At 36.3% G+C, this 22,454-nt stretch overlaps 1 protein-coding gene across 8 annotated transcripts in view; it reads left to right on the forward strand.

The window, feature by feature from the left end:
• The window catches only part of PBRM1 (polybromo 1), a 91,285-nt gene that overhangs the window by 4,009 nt on the left and 64,822 nt on the right, over positions 1-22,454 (forward strand). For 5 of the 8 annotated variants that reach the window (XM_077822176.1, XM_077822174.1, XM_077822178.1 and 2 more), the window contains 10 exons: positions 1,287-1,442; positions 2,813-2,910; positions 3,500-3,647; positions 5,050-5,193; positions 6,025-6,141; positions 7,059-7,127; positions 7,997-8,095; positions 9,226-9,311; positions 12,479-12,577; positions 13,550-13,641. In XM_077822176.1, coding sequence (XP_077678302.1) covers positions 1,302-1,442; positions 2,813-2,910; positions 3,500-3,647; positions 5,050-5,193; positions 6,025-6,141; positions 7,059-7,127; positions 7,997-8,095; positions 9,226-9,311; positions 12,479-12,577; positions 13,550-13,641 — 1,093 coding nt within the window. In that variant the 5' untranslated portion in view covers positions 1,287-1,301. The remainder of the gene's footprint in view (positions 1-1,286; positions 1,443-2,812; positions 2,911-3,499; positions 3,648-5,049; positions 5,194-6,024; positions 6,142-7,058; positions 7,128-7,996; positions 8,096-9,225; positions 9,312-12,478; positions 12,578-13,549; positions 13,642-22,454) is intronic. The other 3 variants (XM_077822177.1, XM_077822179.1, XM_077822175.1) reach the window with 2 other exon arrangements.

A 22,454-nucleotide genomic window follows, 5' to 3' on the forward strand; every position in this document is an offset into this window, starting at 1 on the left:
AAAAGGAGTACTTGTGGCACCTTAGAGACTAACCAATTTATTTGAGCATAAGCTTTCGTGAGCTACAGCTCACTTTATCGGATGCATACTGTGGAAAATACAGAAGATGTTTATACATACAGACCATGAAAAAATGGGTGTTTATCACTACAAAAGGTTTTCTCTCCCCCCACCCCACTCTTCTTCTGGTAATAGCTTATCTAAAGTGATCACTCTCCTTACAATGTGTATGATAATCAAGGTGGGCCATTACCAGCACAAATCCAGGTTTTCTTCACCCCCCCGCACCCCAAACCCACTCTCCTGTTGGTAATAGCTTATCTAAAGTGATCACTCTCCTTACAATGTGTATGATAATCAAGGTGGGCCATTTCCAGCACAAATCCAGGTGTCGTGTTCCCCCCTCATTCCCCCCCCCGTTGAGAAAACCTTTTGTAGTGATAAACACCCATTTTTTCATGGTCTGTGTGTATAAAAACATCTTCTGTATTTTCCACAGTATGCATCCGATGAAGTGAGCTGTAGTTCACGAAAGCTTATGCTCAAATAAATTGGTTAGTCTCTAAGGTGCCACAAGTACTCCTTTTCTTTTTGCAAATACAGACTAACACGGCTGTTACTCTGAAATCTTACATTGCCAGTTACTTGAGTCATCCAATCCACACTGATTTTAGCATTGGAGAGAGAATGGGAGGGCTTGAGAACATAGCAAAATGTAACCAGGTTACAGCCCAAACCCCTTTTGGTGTGATCCCATGACTAGATATTAAGCAGTAGTTGTGGTTTTTACTTGTCAGTGCAGACTCTTAATTACATCAACAGGGTTGTTTGTTTTTTGCTTTTGGGTGTGGGGTGGAGTATTTGTCAATCAGAATCACCAAATTATTTCTTGTTTGAACTAGCTCATCTGCCATGACAAAAGTTCTTGTTTTATTATCATGTATGGAGTGACAAGTCACAAGCATTGATGGGTGATTTAAGAAAGGATAATGGTAAGTGTTGTTAGATACATACATTTTCATCACCCTATAAGAGTCCAAGTCACTCTGATGGTATGGTGATGCATGGCAGTATAAAACTCAACGATAGATTGGATTATCAGGTAAACTATCAACGACATAAGCAGTGTTTTAGCTATATGATTTCGTGAGGTAATAATACATAACTAAATCTCAGTGAACCATCTTGAATACATACATCCTAAAGAACTGCAAGTTTAATGCTCACTCTCATCAGAGAGATTGGATGCAAAGCCATAAGTTTAAGAACATCTTTCTTTATTATAGAAGAAGTTGGATTCCATGGGTTCCAAGAGACGAAGGGCTACTTCTCCTTCCAGCAGCATCAGTGGAGGAGATTTTGATGATGGTCACCATTCAACAAATATACCAGGCCCAAGCAGGAAAAGGAGGAGACTTTCAAATCTCCCAACTGTAGATCCTGTAAGTACCATTGTAACCCCTTCTGTGTTATTGCATAAATCCAAATGTGGAATACCTTTTGAAATCGCTATAAGCAAACATTTGCAAAAGAAAAAATTATACTTAGTGAGAATATTTAAGATAAGGGTATAACTTAGTGTTCTATGGATGTTTTCTGGAGTTGCAAAGTCTTCTTCCAGGCTTTCCCCCATGGGACGGCGTTCTACGTTTCTAGGGAGCCCCGAGGAACAGCTTCTGTTTCCTTTGGTATATTGTGCACTTGCCTGGCCTAAGCACTAATTTTGAATGACGTGGGCAAGTTACGACTTCCTCCTGAGCCCAGCAGCACTGATTCTACACTGGCTGTAGAACATGGATATCAAACTCATTCTGTGGAGATGTCTGAGTTACACTTTTAATTATGGTGTGTGGGCTGGGGAATAAATTTAGGACTACGTATCTCCTTCAGTCCTCAGTAGTTCTCCCACTGATGTCAATACAAGATTTGCACAAAGAGCAAAAGACAGAATATTGTCTTTCTACGTAGTACCTAAAGTTCTATTATTTGTTCAGCACCTTATTCATCCCTGACCCATGAAAATATGTTCATCTTTAGGACCATCCCAGTTGATGTCCTTTTTCTCTTCCTTACTCATTCTCCTTCAGCTGCTTTTCTTTTTTTTCTTCACTGTCTTTGTATTTCTTGTCTTATCTTCCCATTGTATTTGCTTCCTTGTAGCAGTTCCGGATTTCTATACCTTATGGCTTTCACTTCCTCCCCATCCTCCTTCCATCTGCTAAAATGATCAACAAAGAAATAGTAAATGCTGACATTTGAAGTGCCATCCTTAGACATTAGTTAGCCTAAGAGAGATTAACTGTGAGACATTGGAGTCCACATTTCCTTATTTATTGTTTCTGGTGTCTTCTTGAGTCTGTAGTCAACACTGTGTTGGTTTACATTTGGGAAGTTTTCTTTGCAACCATGAGGGCTAGAAAACTCCCTTTAAAAAAGAAAAAACACACAAATCTGGGTATGCCATAGTACTATATTAATACATCAAACGGGCTGGGTGTTTAATATCCCTACTGTAGAGCGACTTATGGCGTGACACTCCCCTCCCCCCACCTTCCTACCCTAACCAAGGCTTGGGCATAAATCCACACCCCTGAGAGACGTAGCTATGCCAACCTAAGCCCTTGTGCAGACAGAATTCTTCCATTGGCCTAACTGCTGTTTCTTGGGGAAGTGGATTACCTACGTTGACAGGAGAACTGCTCCTGTTGGCATTGGTAGTTTCTACACTGTAGCATTTCAAGTGCAGACATACCCTCAATTTGTTGCCTCCTTAGCATTTCCATTGTCTTACTGGATTGTTCTTGCCTTTTAGATTGCTGTGTGCCATGAACTGTACAACACAATCAGAGATTACAAAGATGAACAGGGCAGGCTCTTATGTGAGCTTTTCATTAGGGCACCAAAACGAAGGTGAGGATGTGGCCTTGATTGGTAACAATCTTAGGTATGAGAGCTAGTCCTGGAACAAATGGATTTTGAGAAATAGTTCATCTGTGTAAAAGTTGCAAAACTCGTGCATTAAATATGCAACAAGCTTGCATTAGTCTTTTGATCTTTATGTTTGATAGCATGCCCCTTTGAACTGTGACACAGGTGCCTGTGTTCAGGCAGAAAAGTAAACGTTTGATTTTATATGAAACTTTGAATATAAAGCCTTCCTGACGTTGAGATCTGTTTGACTGTAAAATTGTCTCCAAAGGTGGAGGAGTAAAATAATAACATATATCCTAGGGAACAACCCAGAACTGACTCTTGGGAATTGAATAGGTGAAGAGAGAGAACTATTTCTGTCTGTAATTTTTTTATAGATTTAAGATAAATTTTAAAATATGTGCTAATTCATTTATATTAAGGTTGTTTGTAAATTTGAGCTATTTAAGTTGTAGCAAAAACATACTAGAAACGTTTCTGCATTACTCTTAAATTTGTGCAGAGTTAAATACTGTAGGGTTCGCTTTCAGTGCTCAAACTCTGATGCCTTTACTTATTGTTACAACAGAAATCAGCCAGACTACTATGAAGTGGTTTCTCAGCCTATTGATTTAATGAAAATCCAACAGAAACTAAAAATGGAGGAGTATGATGATGTGAACCTACTGACTGCTGACTTTCAGCTACTATTTAACAATGCAAAGGCTTACTATAAGGTGAGGAAGCTTCATTTAAAGGCCTAAATTCATATATTCTGACAATAGCAGGTCTGGGTGCTTTTAGAAGATACAGCCAGTTTCATATGTAAGAGACCACTATGATAATATACATCTGTTCCAGTACTACAGTGGTTCCAAAACTTTCCTGTAGTGTGGACCAGATCTTAATACAGAGATTACCTAATATGCCTCCTCCTCTCTCTTTCATAACCCTGTAGCATTCTTGCCCAACTACAACAATTTCTTCCATGAAAAAATATTAGGAAAGTATGACTTTTTAGGTGTCTCATGTAATGTGTGTTTTCCTTTGGGGAAAAACATTAAAGAGCACAAGTAGAATCCTGAACTCAGTACTGAGCAGGCAAGTAAAGGACGAACAGATTTAAAGTATTTTACCAGTACACTTCCCATTCAATGAATTGGTCATTCTGAATGATCAAGTTAAATACAGAAAAGCAAATTTATAATATTTTTTGTTTTTTGAAAGAAAAGAGCAAAATTAGTGGGATGATTTCATCTCTTGCTTCCATCAATTCCTTCTCTCAGCTGGAAACAAGCAGGAGAGCTAAGTGGCAAACAAGTGGTTTGCTAAGCATCGGTGGTGTGCAGGACACTCATATGGAATCTCTGCAGTATTATACCCTGTTTAAAAAAGCAGTAGTTATGCACTAAATCAGAGGTGATCAAAGCTCACTTTGAATGCAGGAGCAGAGAGAGCGAGTAACAGGGCAGAATAGGGAAATTGGGGTCTCTCTCTTTCTGGGGGTAGCTTCTCCTGGCCCCGGCCTAATCACCCTGGTTCCTACATGCTCCTTGGCCTAGACTCAGTCAGAAGTTGCTTGTGTCTGGGGCAGGGCTCAGTCAGAGACAGTTCAAGCCGAAGCTCAGGGTTAGAGAGCTGTGTGAGACATGTGGAGGAGACCAGGGACATAGATCAGCACTAGCTCCCCTCATCCCGCTGGTTCTGCTGCCCCTGATATGAATGGTACACTTTAGATGTTAATGGGTTTTATTAAAGTTATCTTTAAATCATTTTGTTAGCCTCTTTTCTAAAATTTAATTAAAAAGTAAAAAGTGTGTTTCAGAATCTTAAAAAATAGAATGTTTTCCTGTATTTCTTGCATTGAAAGAATCAATATCTTGTGGCAGAGAGGGGATAAAAGAAATCCAAACTTCACTGCAAATCTAGGGTAAATTACCTAATGTCCTTAAGTGTGGTGGAGGCTATCTATTTTAATTCATTACCATTCCTGACATCACTGTGTTGAAGAATTACACAGCCAGTAATTGCTGTTTTCTATTATTTAATATATTTCACTTCAGAATGCTCAGAATTTTAAGAACACTTTTAAAATAACTGACTAGCAATAACGTCGTGCTGTTTGGTTCATTCTCACAGCCAGATTCTCCTGAATATAAAGCAGCCTGCAAACTGTGGGATTTGTATATGCGCACAAAGAATGAGTTTGTTCAGAAAGGTGATACTGAGGAGGAGGAGGAAGAGGATGAAGGGCATGACAATCAAGGGGCAATATCTGAAGTAGTAAGTAGGAAGCATTGCATTTATAGTTTGCTGGTGAAATTAAGAGGTGTGTGAAAACTGGACTTTCAGAATAAGGTTAACCTCAGTTTATGGAGGGACATCGGTCGATGTGTGGTTATTAAGCTGAGCCAAAACAGGTGATGGGACATGCGTCACTAGATTATGTTCTGATATACTGTTTAAGGGTTCTTACACATACATAGAAAACAGTAATGGTTTCAGTACTCAATAAGTAAGTATTTATACCTTTGCATATGTTTGTGCATATATTAGTGAACTCTTAAGAAATAAATAGTTACAAGATGATCAGTGATATAACTATTGTATATGTGGTTCCATTTTAATCAGTTTATAATAAATATGACCTCTGTAACTTGCATGATCTGAGGCCTCGTGCAAGTAAACCTGGGTCCCCCTGAGAACACTTTCAGATGAGACACCTGTATGGTGAACACCATGGTGTTATTCTCAGACTTGTTGTTCTTTTTACTGCCTTAACCCAGGGACTTAGGCTAGAGCTACACCTGCAAGTCTCCGTTAGTAGTGCATGACATTACAATGCATATTTTTATTTAACTCTGAAAAACAGATCTGTGCACGAAATGTGTATGTGATATTCAGACTTATTCACGTGTCTTACTAAATGCATAATCATAATACTGTGTCTTGAAAAGTTGCACACATCTTTATAGCTGCTGTTTTCATCTTCTTTTCCTTGAAAAAGAACGTTTATACATTTACACTGAAATATTTTACAGGGACCATTAGAAGCTTTTATAAAATTGAAATCTTTCTCATCAAAGCTTTTTGTAACTTCATTTCCTGTACCAGTCTTCTCCAAGCTACTTGAAAGAGATTCTTGAACAGCTGCTTGAAGCTGTAGCCATAGCCACCAACCCATCAGGACGTCTTATAAGTGAGCTGTTTCAGAAGCTTCCCTCTAAAGTGGTGAGTAGTGAAATGAAGTCACTTGTGTTCTATGTTTGGTATCTGGAAAATGGTATAACTAATACTGTGGGCTGACTGTGAGACTAACGGTCAAGTGAACAAAAATAAATAAAAATACTTTAAACACTACCAAGTCATAACATTTTGCTTTGTGGTGGAAATCGCCCCCTTATGCCTGTTTACTGAAGAAGCCATTATCAGTTTAATCAGATAATGTACTATAACATTTTAACACTGAGAGCAAACTATTAGGTGTGTGTATAATGTCTAATAGCTATCAATATCAAAATGTTGTTATGCATTATCAGATAAAGGTCATGTTATAAAATCATTGCTTCTTTCTGAGGAAATAGTTTTTTTCATATCACTTTGGTGGAATGATGAAGTATTTCATTTTTCTTAATTGGCTGTAAGGGCTGCTTTTTGTTTTAGCAGCTTTCTGCTGGTAGAATGGGGTTTATGGATCAACCCTAAAATAATCTTTTTACTAATCTAAATTTTGTTTTTCAGTCATTTACAGCTCAATTCAGAGTCAGTGTAACTCCACTTAGTTTAAATTTCATCTTAGTGTAAGGGATCTAGTCTCTGAATGAATTCATTAACTTGTTTGGTGAATCTATATAAATAAACCCTTTCAGATGTTGTTAATCGATATTAGTTATGTGAGCAATGTATATCTTAATGATATGGAGAAATTAAACCATTTTGGTTAAGAGAATAAACCTTAATCAAGTTGCAATGCTGAATTTGTACATAATCTTTCAGCTGTTTTGTGGTGGTAATCTGTCTTCTTAGCTGCCTTTGGTAATAGGCCATCAAATATAAGTGTTTATTTAATACTGATTTTTATTAAGTGTTTCCCTTGTGAATTATATGTGCCAGTGTACAACCATAGATATATCATTTTTGTTTTCTAGCAATATCCTGACTATTATGCAATAATTAAAGAGCCCATAGATCTTAAGACTATTGCCCAGAGGATACAGGTACAGTATGATCATGTTAATGAGCTGTATGTTGTAATTTTGGAAAAATAAGGTTTTTAAAGTTTAGAAGCAAAATTTTATGTAGATCAGTAGTAAGTGTAATTTTTACCAGTAAATTAAGAAACTGAAAACTATGCTGCTCTGAGGTTCAGGACTGGCTATAGTCAGTCCTGGACTAGTGTGCCAAAGGTAGTCAGAGTTTAAGGTTCAGTGTCTTAAACCATAATTGTTGATCTGAATGAAATGCCAGGTACTGTGATTTCTTGGCCATGTACTAGTATAAAGTAGTCATTTCTGGCCAGGGCAAATTGAGATATTGAAGTTTAGATTAGTGTCATTCTCATTACCATCTTGCTTTGTCCCACTCACCCTTTCCTATTCTTATTTGGTTTTAGCTAGCTGTTATCTTGAACTCCTAGAGCTAGAAATTGGTGATTTCTACAACCTGAAATCATTCATATCTAATTTTTAAAATGAAGTATTAGTCTCTAATTCCAGAATTTTGTGAAATACTGACTGCTAATGCATTCTGAACTTGAAGTGGAGGATAGAGATGAGTTAAAATGGTAATCCAAATGATGTGTTTTAAAGTTTGCTTAAAATCATTTTGGAGTCAGTGCATTGTTCATTTAGTTTGTGGGACCTGTCACAGAAAAAATAACTTTTATATTTGTATTGCCTCTATGATTTTCTTTCCTTTTTTGCCAATGAATTCTTTGTTTGTTTATATGCCGCATAAAGAAATGTCTTTTTTCAATGTGAACTTACCTTTTACTTTCCAGTGTTTTGCATTTTTTTTCTTCATGTGACAGGATAAAAAGGATCAGTTTTTATCTAAAGAGTAAACTGTTCTGTTTTTTGTTCTGCAGAATGGAAGTTATAAAAGCATTCATGCAATGGCCAAGGATATAGATCTTTTAGCAAAGAATGCCAAAACCTATAATGAGCCTGGATCTCAAGTATTCAAGGTTATTTTCAGATTTTTTTTTTGACAATTAAGTCAGGGTTTCAATCTTTATTTATTGTATTACATATTTTTAAGTTATTAAAATGGTATTTTGTGTTATAAGGTTCTAAAGCATTTCTAATTTATCTCAAAATATTAAAAAGGATATTGTCAACTAATTTCTATTCCTTTTATTGTTAGTAGTTCCCTATTAGAAGTTTGAAACTCATATTCTTTCCTTGTTGACTGTTCTGTTCTGTTTGCCAACTATACATTTCTTTCTTCCAATTTTACTTCAAATGGGACATGAATCAGCCTGGTGTCTTATAGGAATAGAGGATGGCTCACTGGCTATTAGGTTAGAAATGCCTAGAATTCCTGGCATTACAAATTCAAATCATGGCATTTGACTGTTCATTATCACAGACTGCGCAATTTAGTGTAGGGAGGTCTGCAGCATAAAGCCTGAAAGATGGAGGTCCTGCTCCTTTGCATGGATATTAAAGATCCTATTCCATTTTTTGTAAGAGTATGCATGCATCATATGGCCAAAACTCACTTTTCATCTCTTCCTCATCACTTCCTTTTCTCTCTCAATTGACCAACATGTTGTGTGCATATTTTCTACCTACCTCCTTCCTGTACCTGAAAGTGAATGAATTTCAGTGGTGAAGTGATTCCTGCATATCTTTTAACTTTTGAGATGAAGGGCACTACATATATGTTCTATTCTAAGGGTAAAATCTATTGGTATAAGAGTAGAGATGGATAGAATGCTAAGGCAGGCTAGCTATGACACCAATCATCTTCCAGTGCAGAGAAGACAGACAAACCCACTCATTCTAATGTATTGTTGTTGTGCGTGCGTAAGTCGTGGAGATTTTCTTTTAAGGATGTTGCAAAGAAGTGCCATAGACACTAGCCACCATTTTATTCCCTTTTATTTAACCATTGAAAGTCTCTTTTCAAGTTAGATTTTGCTATAGACTTCTGACACTGGTCAAATTCACTCTCTATCAAGAAAATATGTAACCCTAACTTTTGTTCTTTAAACACTATTTTAAATCTGCATATTTATATCTATAGAATTAGAGTAAATCCTTGACTCAGTCTCATTTTTCTAAAATGGAGTATTCTTATTTCAATTAACAGGATGCAAATGCTATTAAAAAAATATTTAATATGAAAAAGGCTGAAATTGAACATAATGAACTGGCCAAGTCAAGTCTTCGAATCAGGTACTGCAAGTAAAAAACAAACACACAAAAAAGTGCTGTTTGAGGTCTGGTTTACATGTATTTACTGATATTTAGTTTCTTAATTTTGCCCCCAAAAAAACAAAAACAGGAAATGATAGATAAAATTAACTTGCTTGTTGTTGCTTTAAATCTTATAGACCATTGAAATAGATTTTTGAAGGTAACTGCTGAAATATACTGTATAAGTGATATATTCCTACTGTTAAGATATATTTGGCACTGAAATATAGAGAGCCTGTAGGAGCCCCTAAAGTTAAGTTTGAGCCAGCTTCTATTCTATGTGTTTAACAGGTAGAAACAGAAAAGCTGGAACAAGGAGCACAGGCTCAGATCCTCAAAGATATTTAGGCATCTGACTCCCACTGAGGTCAAATACATTTTGAGGATCTAGGTGAGCGTGCCCTTCTTCATAAGAGTTGCTGGATGGCCAAGGGCCTCTGATGTATCCTGGAGGCCTGCAAAGAATTAGGGGGACCAAGGATTCATTTTTTGCATGAGCCCAAAATATTTATTGGGAGGGAGCAGAGAAACAGCCCGAGCCCAAAATATTTATTGGGAGGGAGCAGAGAAACAGCCCAAAATTCATTAATTCAGGTGTCTAGCAATCATTTGAAGAAAAGCCCAGGATTTAGTAACACTCTTGTATGTGAAAATCTATTTTAATTGTAATAGGGAGCAAAATTGTGTGTGGGTAGGGACAGAATTGACTTGTTGGGGATGGAGTGAAGTTTTGGAAATGTAAATTAAATGGATATGGCTTGTGGGAGAGGGGGTAGTGCAGGTTTTTGTCATTTGGGCTATAGGGGTTGGTCTTGAACAAATAGGTGTTGAGATTTTTTTTTTTTTCAGGCCCTGTTATTTCCTTCCTGAAATCACATTAATTGGAAAAAGCTTTTTCCTCCCACCCAAATCCTTACTCTTCAAAATATCAATCTGGATATTTTATGCACATTTCTTATCTCAGACTATATCTAGACAGATCCAGATCTCTCATAAGTTTCACTTGATATCATTGGCAGTTCTCAAAACTGGTATTAAATACTTACCAGGGTGAATTATATTCTCTATCAGAAAAGCTAAGTGACATCTTCCAAATGAGCACAAGAGTTAACAACTTCCTTGGCAGAAAGGGAAGTTCTTTAGATATTTTGCAAAGGACCTACTTGGAGTATATATCCTTTTCCGAAATAAATCTCTCCTCTTCTGAAGCTGTTTTTGAAATAGGATAGAGAACTCCACAAACATCCTTACATTAAAGGCATTCAGTTAACTTAAATATTTGTCTTAAATGTTTTACCTTCTGTTACAAATATCACCTAAGATTAGTATAAATTAAAGAGATTAGAGAACTATACACTTTTTACAGTTTACTTGGTGCTTTTGTCAGTACTTCAAGTGTATAGTCAATTTTTACTGTGTCTTCTGTTTAATCAGTCAGTTTCCCCTGTTTGCATAAATCTTTCATACAACAACAGCAGGGAGGAAAAATTTTACAAAACAAGAAAATGTGATTTGTAAAATCACAAAAATTGGCAGAGGAATTCATGTGCAGGAATAATTCTAGAAACGTTTTAAAATATTTCTTTAAAACGGTGGTTCTCAAAGTTGTTCTGCTGCTTGTGCAGGGAAAGCCCCCGCCGGGCCGGTTTGTTTACCTGCCGCATCCGCAGGTTCGTCCGATCGCAGCTCCCAGTGGCCGCGGTTCGCTGCTCCAGGCCAATGGGAGCTGCTGGAAGCGGCGCAGGCCGTGTCCTCTCTAAAGTCTACTGTAGCTCATTTAGGCCCTGACACCGCAGAAACCTAGCACGTGTGTAGTTCCATAGATGTAGACCTACTGATCTCAGTAGGTCTACATCTATGTTTAAGGATTTTCAGGATCAGGGCCTAAATTGTTACTCACTGACTTCATTAGGAGTAAAGGGGGAATCAGGACCTTCCAAGGTTGGGTACTGTACTTAATTTTGAGGCTGTGACTGTATCTTAACCGTAACACTTTTTGTGTGAAGATGGCTGACAAACAATTATATTAGTATTTGTTAGTTGAATTCCTCTCTCTAGTACTGCCAATCCCTTCTCTATCCCTTAGTTATCTTATTCTGTAAGGTTCTTTTAATATTTTACCTTGTCTGTGAAACTTCTATGTTGTTGTGTAGGGCCACAAGTTGACTTCATGTCCAGAATAATTTGATAGCTCTCATCTTGATTTCTATACCTGTTAAAAAATTCTTTTTAAAAAGTGTTTTGCCTCAAGCAGGCCAAAAAAACCCCACTCTTAAACAAAAATAAAGTTCCCCAGACTCCTCATAGTCAATTTGAAGGAGAGAAAAGTTTAATTAGAAAAAAGTCCTTCCTGCTGTCCTGAAGACTGCTATTGGCTGCTGTTAAGCACAGACCTGTTATTTCAGATCCCTTTTAACTTATTAAACTCCAGATGGGTCATCTAGGTTTTTTTTTTTAAATCCATGACTTCTTAATTCTTCCACCTCATCTGGGAGTCTTTCACCTTACACTGTTTTTAGCAAAAAACCTCCTTAAATTATTCTAGCCTATTTTTCCTCTTAGTTTTAAAAAGCTTAACTTTATAATAACTCTTTGCTAATTTAAATACTCTAATCATCATGTCAAGAATAATCCCAATTTTGTGACTCTGTCCAGATGCACATCCTTCATTCTGTTCATAATCATAAATTGCCCCTTCGCAGTGCACTTATCTGTCTTTCTTCAGACAATATGACCAATATACAACAGTTTCCACAACACAATTTAATATGCTTTATTAAGTGATAACACAATAGGCTTGGCTTTGTATTGTTAACCTCTCAATTTTTAGTAATATCCTGTTAAACATCTTTATTGCTGCAGTATGTTGGGCTGAGAATTTAAATAGGGTTTCTATCAATATTGCTAGAACCTTTTCTTTTACCTTTATAAACAAATTCAGCATCATTTACATTATGATTAACTTGGGTATTATTTATCCCTAAGTGTATCACTTTACATTTAGCAACATAACATTTTTTGTGCCTTCTCTGAGCCCTTTTCAAGATTACTCTGTGAAAGAGCTACATTCTAGTTGCATCTCTTCTTGCGTCTAAGGCGACTTTCTCTTTTTCTCCCTTTCTCTGCATTGTTTCTTCTTCTTAAAGGACTCCATCAAATTTGGCTGCTTCCAAACTGACAGGTCCTTCCTCACAGGGTAAAGGCAGTGTTGGTGATGAGAGAAATTCTACTAACAAATATTACCGGTAAGTAAATTGTCTGTTTTGGTGTGGATGCCATCCAGTTAGTTTATTTTTTATTTATTTATTTTGGTCATTTGGAACTGTTACAGTCAAAGCTTTTTTCTGAAATTTGAGGTGTGTTTTTTAAGTGAACTCTCAAGCTTAATGACCTAGGTACACAATAATTAAAATATCAGATTTAATAATCCCTACTTCCCAAATAGCATAGTTTAATAGATTATTTACTCTATATTGTTCTTTATTATTTTTAGTGTTTTACTTACATCAACTATGATACAAATTTAACAAAATTTAACATTTATTTCCTTGGAAAAGCTCCAAAGAACAACATTTTATATTTCATTACAAAACTAGTCATGTTAGAAGTATCAAAGATATGTATTTCAACTCACAAATATTTTAAAATAATTTTAAAATAATTTTTAAACATGTAAAACTAAAGAACAAGAAGAGGCAAAATGGAGGAGAAAACCCTTAAAGGAAAAGGGATGCATTTGGAATACTGTTCCAGGAGACTCAATCACTTGTCACGATTATGTGGGGTATTCTGCCGTGTCCATCACTCAGGAGTTCTGTGGCCTAGTATATTAAACACGATCAATGGCCTCTTGTCACTCCCACAAAGTAACAAGAAAATCATGCCTTGGTGGGTGCTTTTTGATTCTTCATCTTGAACGGTTTTTCATTATGAACGGTAAATATTAAAAGTAGGGCAGAGTTGGGCAGACTAAGCTTTAACTTCCCCATTGCAGTAGTTCTCCAACTTTTTAACTTGGTGGAGCACTTTATAAAATAGATGATATCATGGGCCATTGTCCTCCTCTAACTTCCCATCTTTCTTGGGTTAGTCCTGTCTGCTCTTCTGGTGGTGGTTCTGTGGACTGCTAACATGACCTTCGTATTCCACCAATTATCCACAGAACATAACTAAACAGTAGTTTGATACATACACTGCTTTTCTTTTTACTTTTAAAGTAACAAAAGATCAGTCCAAGGGGATCGTTTATCTGCAATAACCATGGCATTGCAATATGGATCAGAAAGTGATGAGGATGCTGCTTTGGCTGGTAGGAGTTAATACTTCACTTGTACCAATTTCAGTTTATTAAAATTTACTGAACGATGTCTGTATGATACTTCCTTTGCTACTTTTCTGGACACTGCTGATTCCAGATTATTTTGAATAGTTTCCAAAGCATGACATGCAATTTCATCAGTGCTGGTCACTGGTTGCTAGAAGTGTAGATGAAATGTGCATTTGGCAAGTGAAGGAAAGCCAAAATAAGTTACCTGCTTTGATTTTGATTTTTGTTGCATTGCAATCCATGAAAGCTTTATAAACTGGGAAAAGTGCTGCTTGTTTTTATATCGTGTTAAATTTGAAAAGACATTGGATACTCTTCTAGTATTGAATAGAAAAAAGTAGATTCTTACAAGTTCACAGGTCATCTAACTTTATTCGTAGTGAAATGTTTTATTTTATTTTATTTATTAAGCTTTACTGTTGATCTTAAATACAATGATTAGACAATCTTCTCTTACATATTCTAACTTCTGGCATCAATATAAACACTGAAATCACAGCTATTACTTAAAAGGATAGCAAAAGATAGTAGGTCTTACGTTAACATAGCCGGGTAGAATTCTTAAGGTTACATAGAACTTTAGCAGCAGGGCTCTTTGTGTTTTAAATGATATGATGGCAGCTCACCCATCTCTATATTAGATATTTATACATTTTTTAAAAATCTACTAATAGTATATAATAAACAATTGTAAAATCTTGCAAATAAGTGAATATTAACGTAAAACATGTAAACAAATGTCTTTTAATATAGTCATCCCGTTTTACTTTTCTCATAATCAGCCTTTTTTAGCACCTTAACATTAGCATAAAAAGTTGTACTAAATCCATGTACATTGGTCATGACCTTTAAAATATATCTCCCCAAAGGAGGCCACTTTATTCTTTTTATTACCCTTTTTCCTAATTTTTCTAGTAACCTTCTCAGTGCTCTGTTCCAGAACAGTTTCCTCAATTTTCTTTTATCTGAGTTTTGTTTTTGTTTGCTATTCCTGTGAAGTTGGACATGTCTGGGTATTTTTTTTTTAAATAAAAATAAGACAGGACTTAGACAGTTTACCAACTCTCTACTAGCCTGAGGATTAAGCTTACTAGTCACGGTAAAAATTCTTATGTCTTTTTTCCCTCCCCTCGCAATTTAAAAGAATAAAACAGTTGTGTAATGTGGTTAGTTGTAACATGTTATCAACTATCTCATTAATAACTTTTAAAATATGACTTATTTCAAAAGTACTTTATTTCTTTCCAATCAGTCTCTCCCACCTGTCCTCTCACACACATCCCCTCATCCTCATCTATTCATACGCAGAGCTAAGACATTTTACTAGACACCTGTTAGCCAAACCACCAGTATGAAACACAGAAGAAACATCCTAAAGAAGCAGTGGCCAGATGAGACACTAACTATGCCCAACTGCTGGGAAAAGGGGACATGCTGTGATTCTTACCAGGACACTGTCCCTGAACTCTGATTGGAGACATGTTCATTTTCCTTTCTGTATTTTTCCCAACCCAGAACTTCTTATCTGCTGCAAGGTTGGGTGAATGGCCACTGCTACCCTACAATCTCTTCTAGCCTCCTGTGATGAGGGGTATTGTATTCTACCTCTCCCTTAGACTTTTAGCTGCTGCAAGGAGTTGCTGTTCTTCCCCATTTGGCCCAAGTGAACCTTGCTCCCAGTTTCTGTTTCTGAGCCCCCCTCACCAAGTGAATTTGATTAATTTTTGTGGTTTCACTACTGCCTGGCAAGATTCTGAAAAGCAGCACACATTGACAAAGACCCTTGTTCTCTCTGCTGCAGCTTAGTAAAGGTCTGAGCAGCAGCAGTGTCACTGGAAGTATGTCTTCTGACTTCGGGAGATGCATGGCATTATCAGCTTAATTTGGTTCACATTTTTAAGGTGTTTTTTTTTTTTCCCCCCAATTGTAGGAGCTATAATCTTTTCTTTAAATGAAAGTGTGGATGTTGCAGAAGTCAGACACACTCTAGTAGGAAAGCTTTGTACCCAGTGTGGGTGAGTGGATTTTTCAAGGCCAGTAAAAAGATCAAGTTGTCTTTTTTTCTGTCAATTTGCAGTCACTCCATATCAGCAATACCACTTTCAAGAGCACTCAAGTTTTCAGCCATAAAGTGCAATACGTTAAGTGTTTGCACCTGTCAAGGATAGGGAGAAGTGGTTGTGGAATGAAATGTACAACAGACAGTGCCTTATTTAGAAAACAAAAAAAAACTGTTTAATAGTATGTAACTTGTTGTTTTAGTCTTTTCTGCATCTGGCTTGTGTTTTGCCAGGTGTGTAGACATGAAACCAACTGTCTAAAGTGAGCATTACTGATTATAATCTCCAAGTTCATAGAATATAGAATCATAGAATATCAGGGTTGGAAGGGACCCCAGGTGGTCATCTAGTCCAACCCCCTGCTCAAAGCAGGACCAATTCCCAGTTAAATCATCCCAGCCAGGGCTCTAAGGTGCCACAAGGATTCCTCATTGTTTTAATCTCTATACTGGTATGCATTGTGCTTCTGTCTTAGAGATGACCACAGAAGATAAAAAAACAAAAAATATGTTATTGGTGTGTTTGGAGGAAACCTTTTTCATTCTTTAAAATATTCTTCTATAAAATCTGCATTAGTAGAGATTAAACATTTGGCTTCAATTAATTATCCGTACTAAGGCGCGTGGATTTATTTATCAGAGATCCACATGCCTTAGTGGATACAAAGGATTAGGTAATTGCATGGTTGCTCGAACAGTTTCCTCTCTCCCGGCAAAAAAATACATGCCAACAGCTGGAAGCTAGAGATTAATTTAGCAAGCAAACAAGTTTTTAAAAAGTTTAATTAAAGTACATCTCTTTCTTCTCATAAGACAAAACAGTCTTCTATGTGATCAGTTATTCTCCTCTCCCTCGTTTTAAAAAATAAAATAAAAAACAAGAATGAGATTCTGTGTTGCGCCTTTTTGAAGTACAGCACAGAATAAGCTGCCCTGGGGAAGGGTTTTATGCTTGCTTTGCACCCACTTGATTATGGAGTATTCTGGGGGCTGGAGCAGGTCTAACATTTTATTCAGTTCTGTGGGTCTGTCTAAGTCATGGCAGCCTCCTGGGGGTGCCCTATATGCTATAGTGCTGCCCTGCATCTCTGCAGTGCTGTGTGCTATGGCCCTGCCTAGATGTACTGTGAGCTCCAGCCACGCATGCTTGGGCTCATTAGGGAGTCCTAAGGAGGCAGTCTTATGACGATCTTTCACAGTTCCTGTATCTGGGGAATCCTGCCCTCAACCAAATGTATTTTGGTGGTGCCACAAGTAAAAGATATGGTACACGTATATGATTGAACAAATCATGCCAAAATCAGTTTCTAAAACTAGAGACATAAGGTGGGTGAGGTAATATCCTTTATTGGACCAACTTCTGCTGGTGAGAAAAGATATTACACTTATCCACCTTGTGTCTAATATCCTGGGACTGACACAGCTACACCACCACTTTCTAAAACTGGACAGTTATTTAAATGGACTAACAAAAAATTCATGGTGTGTGAACAGCAAGTTATATACATCAAATCCAGATGTTCAAAAATATTTTATTGCCATTAAATGACTGACTTATATGAGAGGTGCGAAGTTTTTTCACAGACTCTGAATAGAAGTTAAAAAGGCCGCACATATAAGGAGCCACAGTCAGCATACCTTAATGAAGCAATGAAAAAAGGAAAGACTAGACACAAACATAGTGTGTTTGAGACAGAAAAACCTACTGAATAACTTGAATAATCAGGATTATATAATGCTTTTGCCAGGCAGACAAACTGTTAGTAAGTGCAACTAAAGTCTGAAGAAAAAAAAAGTCTAAATATCTGAATTCACACAAGTCAAGATTCACACAAGTGAAGATTCTCTTTTCATTATCTTTATGAGCCATACTGGATATTTCAGCTAATAAACATGTACACAGATGTGAAAGAACGGTTCAGTTAATCATGCTGGCAAGATGTTACAGTGACAAAGACCAAGAGCACTAAACAAGTAGTTTCTAGCATCTCCTAGAGTGACTTGTAATCTGACTATATAAAAGCAGTATTTAAGATTACTAACATTTTTCCCTAAGAACCTAAAATATTAAGCCTATCAGACTGCCTGTTTTGATCATATCCCATGGAGGTGAGGAGGGAAGTTTCTGTTCTTTTAAAATGAAACGTCTATCCATTAAGGAAAATAAAGGACTAAAAATCTTTGAAATGCTTTATAATACAGTAGGTAATACAAGCAGCAATTGGTGCTTTTCTTAGTTTTGTGTTCACAGTTCAACTACTGAACTTCATTTTGTATTTATTTTGATGTTTCTCAAACCAATGATTTACTATCAAGAAATACCTACCTCAGTTACAGCATCTATAAATCTAAAAAAAGAATGGTGCATATGTGATACTGTACCTCAAGATAGCAACCTGAAGCCCCCATATTCACCTCCGTCATATGATTATGATAGATTTTGTACAAAGTATGCCTTCTGAGGTATCATTTAAAAAGTATTGATCTGTTGAACCTTAATATCCTATCAGATTGAATATACTATCACTGTATGTGAAGTTAGAAAGTTTTCCTATATGTAGTGAGAAACACCCTCAGCTTTCAGTTGCAACAAAGAAGCAACCATCATGGTCCAGACAGGTATTAAAGGCTCATCAAGAAGAATCTACTATCTCAGAGTCTTCCCAGAGAAGGCAGGTATACAATGGGGACTGTGTGACCAACAGGGACTGCCTGACCCCCCCATGTCACAGCAAGGATTTTTCTAGCTGCTGGAAGAAAGTATAAAAAGGGGACCGTAACAGCACCACTTGTCTCTCTTTCCCCTCCCCCATCCATCTCAACACCTGTAAGATCCTCTGGAAGACAAAGACTTGAAAACTAGGGAGATTAGTCCCAGGCTGGAAGGGAGTCCAGTCTGTGTACTGAGGAACTGTAAACATCTGTTAGGGTGAGAGACAGCTTGATTAAAATCTTGCTTAGTCTGTTAAAGTTAGAAATAAAAATAGAAACTTAGTGTAAATTCTAAGGTAACCAACTTTAATCTCTAAGACCGCTAATTATAATCACTTAAAATCTGTCTTTCTGTAGTTAATTATCTGTTTTATATTGTATTTTACCTGAAACAGTGTGTTTTTGGTTGAAGTACTTGGGGAATCTCAGCTCAGATTACAAAGGCTGGTGCATGTCAACTTTCCTATGAACCTTGAGCAGTGTAAGACAGTATATTTCAGGGGTTCAAGGCTGGGAGCTGGGGTGACTGGCTGGTGCTTCTCTCTGTAAAATTCACGAGTGGCTCAGGGATTATTCATGCAATTTAGCTGGGTGTGTGGCTCTACATACTGACGGCTGAGCGATCACAGCGTCTGGAGGGGTTTTGTTACTTATCACTGGCATAGCTTTGTGAGACACCCTAGGTCGGAGAATTAAGGGGGCACAGCGATCCCACAATTCCAGGTTGTACCCCAGGGATCCTGCCACAGTGTGAAACACTTGAGATAAAAGAAGAAGATGCTTGAATCTTCTCCTGGCTCATTTCATCTGAACCAAAACTATCACTGGATGAAATTTTTCAAATAATTGCTTTTTCACTGAAAAGTGGCCATTTTGAGGTAACAATTTTTTTCATGCACACTTTATCATTTATCATTTTCAAAATAACATTTTTTCATTTAAAAAAATCCACCACGTAACTAAGCTGAACAAAAAATTGTTTTTCAAAAATATTAGCTGTTTTTATTTCAGAAATTATATGAAGAATTTGAACAAAGGTCACAGCAATTTAAGAAAAACAGAATAGCGATTTCAACTCCTCCCCTCCACACCTAATTTTTTGACATGACCTATTTTACAAGTTTGGATTTACAAATTTAAAATATCCATTTATATTTCATACCCTGAGGTTTCCCCTCTGAGAAGAGCACAATATTACATGAGGCCAGATAATTATGGACATTCCTAGTGATAAGAAATTTTAAACTGATAGCAGCAGAAGCAAAGGTAGCCAGTTGTGATGTCCCTTCTGTGCTGAGAAAAGTGGTATACGTAAGTGTGAGAAGACTGGTGGGGAGAGCAGACATGACAGGGAAATTGCAGGATATTATCTAGGCATATTTACAAAACTCTGACAATTATAAAGCTATGCTGGTTATTTAATTAAGATCTTTTAAAGTTCTTATAACTTTTGTATTTAATTTATACTTCTATGAATGTGTACAATGCTTGTCTAGCTGTTGCTTAAGGTGCTTTTAACACAAATTAAAAACACAATTGATCACAATAAAAACAGCAAGTACTTCCCCACCATAAAGCTCAGTCTACAACAAAGCTTAGTCTCATATCACAAATACAACTTAACAACAAGAGAAAAATGACATCTGGTGTCAGTCAGGGAGGATGGGACAAAAATGCAGGAGGAATCGCCTCTTCCTAATGGGTGTTTGTGTTCTGGCACCACTTAACTTTAAACAATCTGCAGTCTCACTTTAGGATGTTAGGTGAACACATTTTTGCTGCGAAACCTGCTTCCCTTTGACATTGATCTCAATCCATTTCTACCCACTTCTAAAAAAACAAGTGAAAATTTCTCTTTTTCAAGGGTCTTTTATTAGAAGTGCCTCTGACACTTTTGATGCTACCCAAATAAGGTGGTCTTCGTGAACCAAAATTTATTGTTAATACTGCATTTATAAGCACCTGTCAGCGTGACATATATCTGTGGTGATATTATGTAAATCTTTTTCTTTTTTTCATCTTTCCTTTACCGTGCTTACTCTTTTTTCTTTCTTTAGGTTTTAGTTTGGAGGTCCTCTTATTTCATTGTTGTACAGAACACCCAGCGTACATATTTACATATAATACATTATTATTCTTTTATTGAGAAATCAAGGGTTTTTTTATAAGTCTTTAGACTAGAGAAGATATCTAGTCAAATGATTGTCAATATCAAAATAGTAAGAAAATGGGACATGCCAGATTAGCTTGTTTTTTCTGACATAACACAATGGGGTAGATTGATTTCTATCAGTGGTTTATATCAGCAAGCAGGTAACCTTGATATAAATCTATTTTACTCTTCATTTGCATTTGTACTTTTTAATTGTTTTCCTGGAGAAGCTGATTCTCAATACTTAGCACTGTATCATTATTTAAGCAGTTATGTAGCTTAACATACATATATTCAGCTTCTTAAGTTTTACAGTTTTTTATATTAGAAAATGGTGAATGACCCATTCCTTATTTACTGATGATTAATTTTTCACTTGTGATTTGTGTCTAGCTGAATTCCAATTTCCTTACAAATTCAATTAAAACTGCACAAAAACAGTATTTTAAAATGGGGTTTTATTAGTTAAATAAAAGTACCTTAAATGTGCTGGTTACATAATTTTTTCTTATCAAAACATGTTTGGCATTTAAAACTATCTGATTTATTAAACAAAAGATTATCTGTAGTTAGTGAATTGAAATGATTAGGTTTTAGCCCCGATGTCCTTCAAGATTTTGGAACTAATAGATTGTATCTTCTCTCACACCTAATTTTTAATTATACACTGGAAGAGGAAAAACAAGCTTCTCTGCTTTAATTCCCATTATGTTTCTCAACTTTGAATGAGCTCGTCATTGAACTTCCGAACCAGTTGAATAAACTGACATGAAAAAAATATTCTCTGCACTTTCAGAAGAGACTGTTGTCAAAAGCTTGTTTAGCACAACGTTGGTTGTAGGGGCTTGGCCAGTGACTTCACCAGTTCACTGGTTTGACTTTCTTTAAAACTTCATCAGCAAACATGTACTGCTTGAAGTTCATTTATTTTATATAATTCAAATCAGTTTTAATAGATTACAGTAAGCTTAGACCTTAACATAGGTTGTCATAATTTCAACTTTAATTTTAAGTAGGTTTATTTTTAAAAGAAAAATGTATTTAATTTAAAATAAAAATCAATTTTTAATTTTTTTAAAATTCACTGAATTTTATCCACCCCGCAACACAAACATTTTATAAAATGTTACCAAGAACCTGAAACAGGCCTTTCTGAGAGGCTTTTTATAGCCTTCCAGTAAGTGGTTTAGTGTCCTAAGGGCAAGTAGGTCTAATTAGTACTTGGGGTTGTTTTGTATTTTTATTGTTGTGCCCACACGGTAAGGGTGATCATCTGTCCGTAGTAACTCATGGCTTATAGTCGTTTTAGATGGAGGGGCTGGGCTGTTCTTTCTGTCACACTCTGCAGAAGATGCTTAGTGAGAATTTGTCACAGTCTTTCTACATCCCCTTCCAAATGTTCTTGCAGAGCATTCACCGGCCAACCTATTTAATTGCTGACTGTGAAGGGGAAAGAGAAAGGACCACTGGCATTTAAAAAAATGTTGAACAGAATGAACAATTTTCTTATCTGTGCTACAGATAGACTTAAAATTCTTTGGATTTATATTGCTAATTTTTTCATTCACTTTTACCATTTATGTCATTAGTTTACTTAAGCATTTATCTCCATTTGGAGAATAAAAATGAACCAGCCTGTTTCACTCTTCATTTTATGCATGGGTGCTCATGCACAGCAAAATGTGACAGTATCTTGGGTTTAAAACATTGCAGGGTAATTTTTTTTAATGTTTTTATTTTAATTAAAACAAATTAATGGAAACATAATACTCATCTTAGCTTTACAAAAAGTTAATTTTACAAATGTAAATTGTGTGCTTGATTTCACCTGCCAATGTCCTCTGAATCATTTGCAGTTATTACCCTGGTTAT

Source organism: Eretmochelys imbricata, chromosome 7 (genome assembly GCF_965152235.1).
Source record: "Eretmochelys imbricata isolate rEreImb1 chromosome 7, rEreImb1.hap1, whole genome shotgun sequence".
Classification (NCBI taxonomy): domain Eukaryota; kingdom Metazoa; phylum Chordata; order Testudines; family Cheloniidae; genus Eretmochelys; species Eretmochelys imbricata.